At 46.3% G+C, this 16240-nt stretch overlaps 1 protein-coding gene across 8 annotated transcripts in view; it reads right to left on the bottom strand.

Moving 5' to 3' along the window:
* Positions 1–16240, bottom strand: part of PLCB4 (phospholipase C beta 4) — a 471668-nt gene that overhangs the window by 124184 nt on the left and 331244 nt on the right. For all 8 annotated transcript variants that reach the window (XM_018056911.1, XM_018056915.1, XM_013968409.2 and 5 more), the window contains 3 exons: positions 9083–9162; positions 6409–6462; positions 451–532 (listed from right to left, as the gene is read on the bottom strand). In XM_018056911.1, the coding sequence (XP_017912400.1) occupies positions 451–532; positions 6409–6462; positions 9083–9162 (216 nt within the window). The remainder of the gene's footprint in view (positions 1–450; positions 533–6408; positions 6463–9082; positions 9163–16240) is intronic.

The raw sequence follows: 16240 nt of genomic DNA, 5'->3' as shown, positions 1-16240 counted from the left end.
ATCCAAAGGGCCACGAACTCCAATGTTTTGCTTGGGGAGAGGTGCTTTATAAAATATCGCACAGCTGTCCTGAAGAACTTAATTTATGAGCCATTTTTCATGCTGACATTGTGCATGGCTCTGCTAATGTTGACGGGCTTCTATAAAACAAGCTTTCAATAAGTTGTGTGAAAGAGCATCCTGCTGTCATTTCCTTTTCTTAATAAAGTTGACAGGAACATTTGGAAATATGTTATTTGAATACTATAATGTTTAGGTTAAAATGCCCAGAAAACAAAAGGAAGGCAGGATAGAAGGGAAGAGAATAAAGGAAAAATTAACTGTACTACATGTGACCGAACCTAATTCTGAATCTAACTGAATCAGTTTAATATAAATAATCTTACTTATTACATGAGGACAAAAATACACAAAGTGGTTTTAGAAAAACGTTATTAAATTAATGAATACCTTTCCACTGGGAAGACCTAGCTCCTTGAGTGCTTGAAAGATCACCTTTTCTGTTTTCCCCGATGCAAAGGTTCTAGTAATACTAGGGCAGAAAAGGAAAAAAAAAAAGTTGCTATTAATTCTGTTTTCTCTGATGGAAAGATCCAAGTAAAACTAAGGATGGTGGGGTAGAAGAAAAGAAAAAGGAAAATAAAATTATTTCTCATGTCTGGGTATTTTTCACTCCCCAGACTGGCTCTTGCAATGGCCCTCTGCTGACCAGAAGACAGACAGTCCCCCGGGCTACTTGTGAACATACGCATCCAGGATCCAGACCACTGGACAGCCACAGTAATAAATTTTGGTCCTATCAATTTGCTTTCTTAGGAAAAAGGGATGCGGCAGATGAACCAGCAGCTCTAGAACAGACGCTCATGGTGACTTGGGGACAGGAAGGAGGCCCCTGAGGACCCGGCCCATGCCTGGGGTCATCCTTTTCTGGCCCCACACTGCAGCTGACATGCATTATCAGACATATTTCATTTGTATGTTTTTTCTGTTTTTCAAGCCAAGCACCCATGTGCTACTCTGACATGTCAGCTGCCTCAAGGATTGGGGACTTCATTAAGAAAGTGACAGATATCAGGGAAAAGGGAGGCAGGGGAACAATGATTCAGTGTTTCAGCAGAATCTTGGCACTACCCTGAGACGTGGTATTTTTGAATAATGGTGGTGCCTTTGAACTACTATGGTGTGCATCAAGGCTAGGAAAATGGATAACACCTTAAGGAGTGTATTTCCTGATGATGATCAGAGTAGGAGAGAGACCCCGGACTAAAACACTGCTAACACTCAGAATGAACACAGCTGAGGAGAGGACTGAGACCCTGGAATCCACACTCGACTCTGAGCCGTATCTGCGCCACCCAAAGAGCCTTCATTCACTGCCTGAGTGGAAGTTCAGGTAGCTGGTCACCATAACGACATAAATCAGAAGTTCAGCCACTGGGGGAAGAGAGAGCTGACTTCTGCATGTGGTGTGGCTGTGAACACCTTCCCAGGAGCCTCGCCGCCTCAGCTTGTCCTGTGCCCTGCCATTCGCGTAAGTGGAGGCCAGCCATGGGCGAGCACTGACCGGTCCCCCTCGATCAGGGGGAGAAGGCGCCCCTTGCACTGCAGTGACTGCCTCAAGGAGAGGCTAGAAGAACCAGCTGCAGGTCCGCGAACCGCTGCGCATTCATTCAAAACTTCACTGTTTCATACTCAGTCTAAGAATACCTCAGGAAGTGCACTTTAAAGAGAGTCTGAGACAACTGTATCCAAACATACGGAGGCCTATGAATTCTTTTTCCCAGACCGGCAGACAAGGTGGAGCATACATGTGTATTAAACCAGTTTCAGGGCAGAGGGTGCTATGCCCACATTTTCCCACTTCTCGAGAGTTCATGCAACTTTCATACATTGGATTAAGAAGTACTTTATCTGCCCTTTATAATGTAGGGGAAAGTAGCTGCTCGTTTTGTCATTTTTGAAAAAGAATATGTATGTGTTAGGGCTGCCCAGGTGGTTCAGTGGTCACGAGTCCGTCCGTCCATGCAGGACACTTCGGCTTGATCTCCAGCAGACAACGCGGTGTTGGGGAGATGGTGCGGCAGGGAGGGGAGAGTCTGCAGGAAGAGAATGCTGGCCGGGGCTTGGGAAAATGACATGAAGCAGAGAGCAGGACAAGGACATCTCTCAGGAGTAGGAGGTGAAGAATTTGTGGGGGACAGAGAAACTGAGACAGACAAAACAGGGTGTCCAGGGCCACGAAGGAGGAAAATCCATGTGGGAAGACATCAGTGAGGGCAAAGTCAGAGCCCAGAGGCATGACTGTTGAGAAGATAATAAAGGCAAGAGCTGGGAACTCCCTGGCTGTCCAAGTTAGGACTCCAGGCTTCCACTTCAGGGGACATGAATGTGATGCCCGGTTATGGAACTAAGATCCCGCATGCTGTATGGCAGGTATAAGTGCATAAATGAATAGATAAATAAAGACGAGGTGAATGCCAGAAGGGCTTGTTCTCAGGCCCATCTTTGCAGGAGAGGACAAGAAAAAACAGGAGAAGGAAGGGAAAGAGACCATCCCCTTGAAGGTAAGGGGTCAAGGAGGGGGCTGCCTTCTCTCCAGGCAGCTTGCAGAGTTATTCTTGGGCCTTAAATGGATTTGGCGTGGGAGTGAGGAGGCTTGTGGAGCAGAGGTGAATTCTCTGATTTTCCAGAGATCCAGTATTTAGCCAGGAGAAACACACTTATCACAGGTTGAGAGAAACACACTTATCACAGGCTGGGAGCATTTAGATAGCATCAGAGGGCATTTCTTGGCAGGCAGAGTATGTATAGAGGACTGTGATTCATGCAACCCTTTATACACAGCCCCACAGAGCACAGCTCAGCGCTTCACCGCAAATCGGGGTCAGCGAGCGTCTTGATACCCTCAAGTGCTGCCCAGTCCTATCCGATTAAATTCCCTGTTCCAGGAGACCTTACAGACAGCGATGACTAGAAGCTGGGTCCCCCTGCCCCCAAAGGCTCTGCAACCCATCCAGCGGTGTTAGCACTAGCTGTGCGGTCAAGGAGGCGCAGGAAGGGAAGCCCCACAGATCCAGACCCTCACTGCAGCAGGCCGGGCCTTCAGCATGTGGACGGATTATGTGGGCACTGGGCTGTAGGAACCACTCTCGAGGTCTCAGCCCTCTTAACGCACACTCTCCTTTGGGACTTCTTCTAAAAGGAAAAATATACATGAGAAGAGTGACTTTCAAAGCTTTGGTCTGGGTGGGAAGGTACGCTGAGCACAGTGTGCAGGTTTGGGAGAAAGGCAGATGGCGGAAGAGGCACAGAGAAAGAAAGGAGACACGGCGCAGAAAGAGCTTTCTTCCCCTGTGCCTTAATTCTTCTGAGACATTAAGCATCAGTTACAACTGCCGAAAGGGGCCACGCTCAACCTGATCTAAGGGCTGTGAAGCCAGATCCCCTCTAACGTCACACACACTACACTAACAGTTTCCATTTTAAATCTTCAGAGTGACAGTGATGAAACGGCATTCTAACGTGTTTACTCTTCGTATCCATTAAAACATTCAGAACGATTTCCACCTTGCCCTTGGCAGCTCATCCACACAAAGATTTATCTGCTTTTCACTGGCTCGATATCAATTCTCCTTCAACTCTGTGAAACTGCCCCCAGACCACAGATGTCCTGTGTCAAACACCTGCTAATACTGGCAGCCGCCCCAGAGTTCACGTCAGAGAGCCGTAAAGAGGATGACAAAATATCCGGGCTATTGCTACGAAAAGAGGCGGACAATAATTTTGTTTGTGAACAGGCTGGATCAGAATTCCAAGCTTGTGGAACAAAGGCTTGATTCGTAGGATGTGTACAAATGACACCAGTATCGCTGGTTAGGAGTGCTCTCATCACAATCTCTGTGTTTCTCCTTTGCCCATTTCCTGAACCTTTTCTTAGAAGAAACATCGGGAGAGCAAGGTATGTAAAAACAGACCCAACTTACATTGCTGGTCTTCACACTGCTATTTGTTCCAAGTTTGGACTTATTACTTCAGTATGTATGTGTCTGACTCTCTGTGACCCCAGGAACTGTAACCATCCAGGCTCCTCTGCTCGTGGGATTCTCCAGGCAATGAGTGGAGCCAGCCGTCATTTCCTTTTCCAGGGGATCTTCCCGACTCAGGGATCAAACTCTCCTCTCTTGTGCCTCTGGCATTGGCAGGTAGCTTCTTTACCACTGCGCCAGCTGGGAAGCCCTATTACTTCCATACTTATTTTTAAATAAAAATGCACTAAATATTTGGCAATAGATGTAGGATCCCAGGATGGTGGAGCCTGGTGGGCTGCCGTCTATGGGGTCGCACAGAGTCGGACACGACTGAAATGACTTAGCAGTAGCAGTAGGATCCTGAGATACATTAAAATCATTACCCTGCTATTCTCAATAGAGCAAAGGGTTTCATTTAAGATAAGGATGAGTGTAAAGTGTCTTTGCCAAAAAACACTGATCAAGGGTTTTTAAGATTTTTTTTTGAGGTGGATCATTTCTTAAAAGTTATTATTGAATTTGTAACAATATTGTCTCTGTTTTATGTTTTGTTTGTTTTTTTGGCCACTAGGCATGTGGGATCTTACCTCCTTAACCAGGGATTGAACCTGCAGCCCTTGCAATTCACAGGTGTGAAGCTTTAATCACTGGACTCTCAGGGAAGTCCCTGGCAGGGCTTTTTAAAAAACTTCTAAAGTAAATGCAAAATTGACTTGCTTGTAAGTTATTAAATAAAAAACGAAATCCTACATATAGGTTCGTAAAGACCACAACATATGCATGCAGTTGATAACTCTGGAAGCCCTCACTAAAAGGTGAACGAAAAAGACTACTTCCTGGTCTTCTTTACAGCTTCCTCATTGACACCTCAGCTGTGTCACGTGGATACCTTAGTTCAGGACTGCTATCATCCACAGAATTAAGGAAAACGATGATCTCTAGGATAGTTCTGCTAAATGTGAAAGGATGCTGAGGGAGACGCCCTTGGGGGAATGCAGAATGGAAGCTTCGAGGCTAGCAGAGAGGGCGGGAAAGGAGAGGCAGAAACAGCCAGTGTGCAGATGCTCCAAGGCTCTCCCCCAAACGCCACACAAAGGGCACCCTGTGCCCCTCATCCTGACGGACACAGCCATTCTGAGACAGGCTCCACCTGGTGGCCTGGGTTCTGCCTGTGGCTATTTGCTGGTTGGCTTCTTTGCTAAAGCGTTGGGCAAGAGCTCAACTTGAATGCGAGCCTGGAGAATTCTTGAAGAGAGAGTCGGGGTCTGGGAGCTCATGCTGAGTTCAGGTTCACGACTCTGAGTATACTCCTGGCTTCAGATGGGCAGCAGACACCCCAGGGCCCAGCCCAGCTTTTGCAATTACCGTAGAGTGCTTATCACAAACACCAGCCAAAAAGACACTGGGGCGCTGGGTGAAGCGCCCCCGTCACTCCCACTGCATGGGCTTCCAATGGACCCACAGGCCAGGAGCAGTCCTAACGCTGGGAGCAGCGGAGCAGAGTGGGGCCCTCGGAGGGCGAGGCCCGTTGGCTTGAGGCTGAAGCAGGGCGCAGAGGCCATTTCCGGCTCATCGGCTCTTCACTCCTGGCTCCACCAGGCTGTACTGCCTCTTCCCCCTGCCACTGCTACTCTGGGCAGGCTGAGGGGAAGCGCCAGTCCTGAAGGGGGTGCGGTGGCAGTGACAACACACCAGACTCAGTGCTGCCCACTGGCCCCAGGCACAGAGGGCCGACGGAGCCCAGAATGGGCGGCAACGTCCAGAGGCACCGCACCTCCTAAGACACACCCCTACCCCTCTACTGTAGGTGCAGGGCAGAAAAGAAACTTCTTTAATGTTAGCAATGGTTGTTTGGGGCAAGTCGGTGAAAGGTGAAAGAAAGTCAAATTGTTGGTCGCTCAGTTGTGTTTCACTCTTTTTTGACCCCACGGACTGTAGCCCCCCAGGCTCCTCTGTCCACAGAATTTTCCAGGTAAGAATACTGGAGTCAGTTGCCATTTTCTTCTCCAGGGGATCTTCCCCAATCCAGGGATTGAGTCTGGGTCTCCTGCTCTGCAGGCAGCTTCTTTATCATCTGAGACACCAGGGAAGCTACTTAAATCCCCAAACCCCACTTCTCTGAAAATTAAAAAAACACTCCTACTTTTTCAGAAGTTCTTTATCAGGCTTATTGCTATGCATTCTGAGAAAAAATGCGACTTTACATCCATAAGTGATTTTTACAAAGTAAACACAGCATCTGATAATGTGATTCAAACTAAGATTCCAGAAATACCTTTAACTAAAGCAATTAACAAGTCCTCTGGGGGGCTTTCTCTGTGGACTGGTATCATGAGGGCCGACCCAGGCTGTGCAGAGCACTCGGGAATAACCGACTTACCTCCTAACTGGAATTTTCCCATTTGTGTTGGTCATAAATGCCAATTTCATCCAGCTGGAAAACAACAGTAACAACTGTTTTAATGTTTATTGGCAGGAACAGCTTCCATCTGGTTAAAAACTTTAAAAGATAGTTCACTCAAACAAAGACTATTTATTCAGAAAACCAGAGACAATTTCACACCATGAAATAAATTTACTGTTTGTCAGATTTAGCTAATAAAAATATAACTCTCAGTTAAATTCGAACTTCAGATAAATAACAAATACTTTTTTAAAAAACTATACGTATGTTCCAAAAATTGCTTAGGATGTATTTATACTAAAACATTATTTGTTACTTATTCAAATTTCACCGAGAGTCCCATATTTTACCTGGCAATTCTAGATGAATTAGGAAATTGGGTGTTTGCATTAAACACAGCAAATTATAGGCACTTGTTTGGTGACTGTTCTTGTCCTTGACTGCTGCTTTTTAATAATCTACTAAGCGGTTAAGAAAGGCAAGGGCATGGTGACAGCAGCCAGGCGTGTCTGAAGTCCGTGGGGACACCCCCGGCTCTCACCCCCCCTGCCATCCCAGGGAGCAGTGAAGTGCAAAAGGAGGAGCAGGCCGGCGCAAGCCCTTTGTGACCTACTCCTCATGCAACTGACGGATGGGTGGACACCATCTCCATAAAGGAATCTGGATCCTTAACTTGTCGCTGTCAGAGAAATTCATCAACTCAAACTGATGGTGAGAAATGCTGTGCTTTTCCCAAGCTTTCAGGACTCAGGCGGACCCAGGACACTTATCCTTTGGTGCCAGGGCTGTTCTTTGCTACTGACTCTATTCTCACTGTTCTTGTAAATAATCTAACAATCTGCAGAACATGATGATTTGATAAAGCTTCTGTCTTAAGTCACTGTTCCTCGAAGCACAAATGGCTACCTTTAAGGGGCTAGTTTCAGGACCACAGGAGTGAGGCAGTGGGCAGACAGGGAGGGATGGTCACACCAAGCTGTGCTCTCAGCCAGGCTTCGTCCCGAGGCCACTGGGACCTCTGGAGTATGATCTGAGCCAGGCTTGGCGGCAAGAGGGCAGGTTCTGATATCCTGTTTCAGCCTGTCATTGGCCGTGGGCTTCCTTTCTGAAGAAGGGGCGAGTGTGAGGTCAGCCCTCCTCAACCAGGGACGTGAAGGGTCAACCCTAAGGGACGCTGTGGATTTTGGTATGGGCAGGGGTCCTGGAGCCGGCCCCCTGGGGGGATACTCGGGGAGGTGGTGATCCACTGGTGATCCCCTGTAGGCAGAGGGTGATTCAGAAGCAGGCAGACGTGAGCCCTGAGTGACCTCACCCTCCAGCAGCGGGTGGATGGGTGAACACCAGCGACAGAAAGCAGTCTGGGCGGGACACCCAAGAGGGCAGCTAAGATCTGGCATCTGGACACAAGGAATCGGCTCCCCCAGGCCTAAGAGGGCATGCCAGAAGTCTGAGACCCTTTGGGATCCCATGACCTCAAAATATCTGCTGGGTTGCTCTTTATTTTTAAGAAGCCATGCCAGAGCAACTGCAGAGGGAAAGGAGAAGCGGCTGCACAAAAACAGGGAAATGCACGACTGAACAACTCCCCTCTTCTAAGACAACGGGGAAACCCTGGAATGAGAGCATCAGAGTCAAAATCAGTAACCGTGAGTGAGAGGGAGTGAGGGGCCAAGCACCGGCTTTGCATGGCCTCATTTGCTCTGCGAGGACTCTTACACGCGGTGTCACCACCTTCACGCACAGATGAGGACAGTGAGGCACAAGGTAAGAACTTTCCCAAAGTCCTCAGTCAACGAAGTGGCCAACTCGGGGATTACAGCAGAGCCCATGCTCCCAGAGTGCAGCCAAAGGGACCAGAGCAAGACACGGAAGGCCCGGGGGGCACAGCTCTCCTTCCATCGCCCACAGTCTGGGGAGTCCCACCCTGGGTGCTGGCCGGGCCCGGCTAAGAGACGTGTGCAGCCTGCTCTGTGCCGGCTCTCCACGCACCACCCGCCGCCTGCCCTGGGCCCCGGATCACTGCTTCTCAAACAGGTGGACTGTGGCTTTGGCTAGGGTTTCTACTTGAGTCACGTCACCCATAAAGAACAACTTGATAGGGTTAAAAGCTACCACCTGGCACCTCTCTGAATTTTGGATACAGTGAGCTGGGGTAAGGAAGGCCTGCCTTCTGAAGTTCAAAAGTACCTTTGGATCCCTGACTGCTGGTGAAACAGTCCCTGGGGCCAGTGCTCCTCTCCCTCCAGAGCAGTGGGTGCTTCTGCTGAACGGAGCTGTACTCCCCATCTCTCAGTTTCATGCCATAGAGGCTCGAGTTGCACCCAGACCCCAGCTATGGCACCAGGCACACAAAGCTACTATCGGCAGCCTGGGGACACAAAAGCCCAGGCCCACAACCCAGGGGACACTGAGGAGGTGGAGTTCCAGTACCTTCCTGCCACCAACCATTCCCCTCAAATAGTGTTTGGCTGTGGGCATCACACATGTCTGCCAGGTGGCAGGAAGGGGACTGGTGTGTACTGGCCAACAACTTCTCCAAAGTCAGGAGCACAGAGGGGAGGCTGCCTGGTGCATATATGCAGCCTGCATCTCCTAGTCTGCATTTGCTCAGCAGACGCCAAGCACAAAGGCTCATGCAAGCAAAACTCACTGCTTCTTGAGGCACGTCATCGGGCTGACGTTGTTGGCCCTGAAGTTGTGAATGATGGATCTCAGGCCTTCGACCCATTGCTGAAAAGGAAAGAGAAAGTGTTCCCGGTGAGCAAATCCACCAGAGCTAAACCTTATTAGACAGCCCATATCCATTTAGTGGAAGAATAATATTAACTTTTCTTTATCTCCTTCCTGCCACACGCCCATTCGCATCAAACGCTCACATTTTGTGCTTCCATAAACTGCTTTCACTCATTCCATGAAGATAAATATGGCACACATAGTGTCGTTAAACACTGGGCTGTCATGAAGGAATGCTGCCCACTGGCTGACTGGCTACGTCTTCTATTTGCAGCCTGCTGAAATGTAAGTCCCTTCAGCTGCCAGCAATCTTTACTATTTCTAAAGCAACACTATACAATACATGGTGACATGTTTAATTACTCTTGTTTTAGAGGATGAATATATTAGGGGTTCATCCATTTTATTGTGGGGTTCTATTTCAGTGTAAGAATCTGTTACCTCTCTTACCTGTCTATGTTTTCCAGTAAAGCCTCAAAAAGTAAAGCAGGCATTGACTGCCAGGATACCCGGAAGAAAGCGATGTGCTTGCATAGTTTCTGTAGAAGGCCTTGGACCTCAGCGTTAGTTTACAATATCACTCCAAGGATTTACAAGGACGAGTGAAGAAGCCCGCGTGCGGCAGTGAAGGAATTTAGGTTTCCCAAGGGCATTTGACTAGAAAAGGCTGGCCTGCGAATTAAGGCCAACTCTGCTCGTGGGCCCAATAACAGATGCCAGTGACGCCATGCCAGGCTTCTAAAATAGAGTCACACTCTTGGCAAAAGGCTCTGCAGCAAATTCATAGTACTGGGGGCTCAAACAGAACTGGGGCCCACATATAAGCCAGCCTTTACCTTCTCAGGTTCAGAGTCTGACTGCTATAGCTCTGTGCTGAGAAGGGAAAGTATTTTGAAATAGCCATGTAGATGTGCAGTCTACTTGCCCTGTCCAACATGGCAGCCACTTGCTGCATGTGGCTAAATTAAACTGCATAAATAACAAAATTAACTAATTAAATTTCAGCTGAATAAAAATGAAATTCAGCGTCTTCTGCACTCATCTCACTCAAAACCCAATATGTGCAATATGTTTATCAGACAGTGCAAATAAACAACATTTCTGTTATCACCGAAGGTTCCACTGGATAGAACTGCACAGTATGACCAGGTTGAACATGGTCAAGGGATTAAGTCACTTGCAAGGGTCAGAGGTGATGACTGAGTTCTATATGTCTGTGTGGTTTTAATTTTAACTGTGACATAATACATACAATGTGAAATTTATCATCATAACCTTTTTTAAGTGATCAGTTAGTAGTATTAAGTAAAAGTCAAATTTTTGCACAACCAACACCTCCAGCCATCTCTAGAACACTTTTCATCTTGCAGAACTGAAATTTGGTTCAGTTAAACAGAACCATTTAAACAACCATTAAACAACCACTTCCCATTTCCCTCCCCCATGACCCCTGGCAACCACCATTCTCCTTTCTGCTTTCTGACTTTAAGTACTTAAGGTACCTCATCTAAGTGGAATCATGCAGTATTTCAGTGACTGGCTTATTTCACTTAGGTTAATGTCCTCCTCAAGGCTTCTCTGTGTTACAGCAGGTGTCAGAATGTCCTTTCTTTTTAAGGCTGAATAGTATTCCATCGCATGTGCAGACCACATTTGGTTTATCTGTTCATCTATCAGTGGATCCTAGTGTCCTCACTAAGACTCCTGCTGCTATGAACATGCGTGTACAAATGTCACCGTAAGTTTCTGCTTTTGATTCTTTTGGATATATACCCAGAAGTGGAATTGCTGGATTGTATGGTAATGTTGCTTTTACGTTTTTTAGAAGCTGCTGTATTACTTTCCACAGCAGCTACATAATTTTACAGTCTCCCTAACAATGCACAAGGGTTCCAATTTCTCCACAGCCTTACCAAATTTGCTATTTTCTGCTTTTGTTGTGTTCTGAGAGGTGCCACCCTAATGGATATGAGTCTATAGGAGAATTTTTGTGCTTTGCTCTTTGAGCCCCAGTCAAACCTAACAGACTTCTGGAGGAGGACTTGGGAGGGATAAGAGGAAAATTTCCTTTCACAAAGGAAAGGAAATTCTGATGACTCTAAATCGCATCGAAAGCCTCAGCAAGCATGATGACGAAGTCAGAATTCTGAGGGAGGAGGAAGAAATGAAAATGCAGCATTAAAGAAATGCCTCAATTATTTTCCTCATCAGACCTTGCTTCCGCCGTCAGGATAAATATGGGACTCTAACTCCCTGGGGATGATCAAGTATCCTGTGATTGGCCTAACAAGCCGCAGGCCCACAGTTTCCCAAGAAAAGACAGAAAAAGCACAGATAATTTGGTTGGCATGAACTGGGAAGCACCGAAGCCTTGTTACATGTTCCAAAACACAAAACAAAGTCCATGGTTTCCTGCGGGCAAAACAGTGGACCATTTCTGAGACTGTTCATTGGTTCTTTCAGATCATTCTGATTCAGCTGTTTCTAAAAAGAAAAAGAGAGACTGGACTTTGAGGAGGCTTCAGTGACATTCATCCATGTTTTGAAAATACAATGTGGTAACAAATTTGCTTATTTATTGTGATGGAACAGTCCTTGCAAGTGACCTTTGAGGTCATCGCACCTGTGACGTGGCTCACACCTTACTTAGTAGAAATGCCCCCATTCCCCTCAAGCACAGGGAGGAAGCTTCAGTTTCTCCTCTTTGCGATACTAAATGTGAGGTCCACAGCCTTGTCCAAGGTCGCACAGTGGCCAGTGCAGGGCAGAGGCAATCAGAACTCAGTTGTCTGCCCTTCGTGTGTCTGGGAAATTTGTCCTCAGGGCTCGTCCACATATCTCCTTCCATGATATGAAAAGATCCATCAACCTTCCCTTATGTCTGTTATCTAATGTACACTTGGCATAATAAGACCAAAAGACTGTGGGAAATATGCTAAATGTTTTGCTTTTTGGTTTTGTTCTTATTAAAACATAAAACAGAGGAAATGCCAGCAGGTGTCAGTAGAACCTTAGAATTTAGTTGTAAAGTTAGAAATGAGATAAATGCATATCAACTTCTTTGAATGTTTCCAGATTAACAGAAGCAAAAAAAAAAAAAAAAAAAAGCCAATTTATATATGGTTTTCTGAATGGCTGAAAATAAGCATATATGTAAATAGTCTACGTAACACCCCACAAGACATATCTTAAAGCCTTGGGCTGCATATTTCTAGAAGGATTATTCCCCGACATGCACTGAGCTCACACAGGGGCTCCTTCTACTCTGGGTGTCTTCCCTTGGGTCGGCGGTCCTGAGTGGGCACACGCAGCCTGGATGCAGGAGAACCAGCCCGCAGAATCCATTCAGCGACGATGTGCCAGCTTCTGTACCTCCTTGGAGGCTGTAATGGCCCTTGTTCTCTCATTTTCCAACTCTTCCAATTCTGTCTAAATTAACTTAAAACTTATTTCAGGCCTTCTAAGAAAGGATCCTTTGAGAGACTCTCGGGGCCGGTGCTGGATGCCTGGGGAGGGGGAATGTGGGTGGAACAGGAGCTGCCCCTGAACGCACCCTGGGAACTTCCCCCCCTCTCACCCTCTCCTCTGGGACCTTTCACACTTCTCTTTGTTATGCAGGCCCCACAGTGTCCATTTTCCAAGCAAATGTCTGGGCCTCACCCTTCAACACTAGGACTCTCATAGACAAAATAATCTCTTTCCCATTAAAAACCAAATGTGGAGAATAACCAAAAAAGAAACCAACTCAGAGACACCACTGGTGACCGCCAGTGGGCAGGGGGAGAGGTGGGGGGCTGGGCGAGCGGGCGGCGTGGACTGCAGGCGTGAGAGGTTCAAGGACAGGATGCACAACATGGAGAGGACAGCTGCTATTCTGGAATAACTGTAAATGGAAAGTAACCCTTAAAATTGTACAAAAGAAAACACAGAAAATAATTAATGAAAAAATACTCTCTACAGAGGAAAAAGCCCCAAAAAACAAACAAAAAGCTCCCCCAATGTATACAGACACAGACATAACAGACCTAAACCAAAAGACGCATGAATTTACAGAGCACACATCTTGCTTTTTCTCCTTTAAAAACATTTGGCAATTTTTTAAGGTTATAAATGATATTTAAATGCTCTGTGTAGAAAAATGCAAAGCAAGAAAGCAAAAAGTAAAGATTACTCCAAATCCCATTACTGATCCTGAGAGCTGACAACACTTTGCTGTCTGAGCTTCTAGGCTTTTTCTATGTACGTAGTCCTCCTAAAATAACTGGTCCCTCCAGTCAGCATCACTTCATGTAGAGTTGTTTTCCTTCAACACAATCTTATTTCTAGATTTTGTTCCAGATGCATTCTTCTTGTTTTTGTTGTTCAGTGGTAAGTCATGTCCGATGCTTTGTGACTCCATAATCTCCAGCAGCCAGCCTTCCCTGTCCTTCACTATCTCCCTGAGCTCGTTCAAACTCATGTCTATTGAGTCAGTGATGTCATCCGGCCATCACATCCTCTGTTATCTTCTTCTCTTGCCCTCAGTCTTCCCCAGCATCAGTCTTTTTCAATAAATCAGTTATTTGCATCAGGTGGCCAAAGTATTAGATCTTCAGCTTCAGCACCAGTCCTTCCAATGAATATTCGGAGTTGGTTTCTTTTAGGACTGACTGGTTGGATCTCCTTGCTGTCCAAGGGACTCTCAGGAGTCTTCTCCAGCACCACAGTTCGAAAGCATCCATTCTTCGGTGCTCAGCCTTCTTTATGGTCCAGCTCTCACATCCCTACATGACCGACAGAAAAACCACGGCTTTGACTCTAAGGACTCTGTCGGTAAACTGATATTCCTGCCTTTAATACACTGTGTAGATTTGTCAAAGCTTTTCTTCCAAGGAGCAAGCGTCTTTTAACTTCATGGCTGCAGTCACCATCTGCAGTGATTCCTTCTGGTTTTTAGTCGAGGTAGCAAATTGTCAATGTAAAAACCAGCAGACCCTGTGACACTCTCTAAATGTGCTATGCAATTTTCTCCAAATGTAAGCTGCAGGAGCATCCTCTCTAATCATACTGTGCTTTCAAAGAGAAGGCTATAGTGGAGATGGTGGAGGCATCTTAAATTCACAAGTTAACTGAGACTTGCTCCGTAAGGTGTAGTCCGGGGACGAGCAGTGTCAGACTCACCTGGGAATTGTTACAATGCAAACCATCAGGCACCATTTATGAAATCTGCCCCTAGGGCTGGCAAACAATGCTCATATTCTTAAAGCCTTGGACCCTGGAGTATTCGACCCAGGACTGAGGCAGAGCCTGGTTCAGGAATTAGAAAACCCCAGAGGTAAAAGCTTCCCTGGTGGCTCGGAGGGCTTCCCTGGTGGCTCAGATGGTAAAGAATCCACCTGTAATGTAGGAGACCCGGGTTCAATGACTAGGTTGGGAAGATCCCCTGGAGGAGAGGATGACAACCCACTCCAGTATTCTTGCCTGGATAAGCCCATGGACAGAGGAGCCTGGCGGACTACAGTCCACGGGGTTGCAAAGAGTCGGACAGGACTGAGCAACTAAGCACAGCACAGCACAGGGGTAAAAGCAGGAGAGTGAAGACGCTGGTGATTTAGGCAAGATTTGACCAAAGAATCAACATTTTACCTTTTGAATGTGCTTATCTGGGATGCTAAAACCTTCTAACGTTAAACAGCAGGTCTACCAATACCACAGACCAATGTCCACATCATGTTAAAAAGGAAAAAAATAAAACAATTTTTCTCTTCATGTCAACTATTTTCTCCTGGTTCTAATAAGGAGAGAAATAAGTATAGGTAAAAGGTATTGAGTGCTACCCTGGCAAGAGACCACTGTCAGTGCTGAAAAATCCCTCACGGCATGGGACAGGCCAACAGGCAGACAATGACAGTGGTGACAATAAAAATCAGGCAAAGAAAACGGAAAGTCACCTTAACCGCTGCCTCAAAGGTAACAGAGACAGAACAGAATTGCATGCATAATAAAGGAGCTACGCTGGCAATTCTAGACAAAGTCAGTTGATAAAACTCAGGATGAAAGGTTAAATTAAGGGGCCTTTGCAAATCACACGATAGCAAACTACTGAAATAGGGGGCCAAACAGCAATGTGGGTTTTGGAAAAAAAAAAAATCAGTAGATGGAAAACCCCATTAATGATTTCAAAGCCCTTTGAAAGTCAATAATACTTCGTATCAAAGTTTCAAATCCAAGGGAGAACATTAAGGGGTGAAAAAAAGAACAACGAGAGCCTTTTCCCCCTTGACATAGTCTGAGTCTTCCACAAAACAAACCTTTCTATCTGCTCTTCTTTGTACGGATGGGCCTGGATAATATTTATACTTTCCTAGTCAAAATCAGTTTAGGTACTCACAGATAGTCAAAACAGTCTGTCAGCCTGGCTGATTATCTTGACCAGACTAGGTCAAAAAGGACCTCTAAATAGTCACAAGGAAGGAGGGGACACTGTGCTATTCTTGGTCATCACCCAGAAGCTAAAGTGTCAAATTCCCATTCCAAATGGGTTTCTGTTCACTATCATTCCTAAGAGACCATTTTTTCATCACTTAAGTGTAACTCTGGAGCTTCCCAGGTGGCGCTGCGGTAAAGAATCCGCCTGCCAAGCAGATGCAGGTTCAATCCTTGGCTCGGGAGGATCCCCTAGAGGAGGAAATGGCAACCCACTCCAGTATTCTTTCCTGGAAAACTCCATGGACAAAGGAGCCTGATGGGCTACAGTCTATGGGGTCACAAAGAGCTGGACATGACTGAGCGCACACAGACACACACACGCCTGACTCTACCCATGACAGTCTGATATCCTGTAACAATGTTCTATTAAAGCTACAGAATCTTGTCCTAAATAACTACACCTCATTCCAGGCATCGACTCCGATAAATATACTGTTAAGAGAATCAGGATATGATACCTCAAAATATGCCATTTTAGCATAAGAATTATTTTGAGCTGAATTCCTGAAATTTCTTATCTGCCTAAAAGCAGAGCCTCCCAACGGAACTGGACTGTCATAAACACTCTCCCCAGAAGCAACACTAATCTTCTCTTTCGGAAGATGAA

Source organism: Capra hircus, chromosome 13 (genome assembly GCF_001704415.2).
Source record: "Capra hircus breed San Clemente chromosome 13, ASM170441v1, whole genome shotgun sequence".
Lineage (NCBI taxonomy): Eukaryota > Metazoa > Chordata > Mammalia > Artiodactyla > Bovidae > Capra > Capra hircus.
The sequence above is the reverse complement of the archived record's forward strand: the minus strand, read 5'-3'. Positions and strand labels throughout refer to the sequence as shown.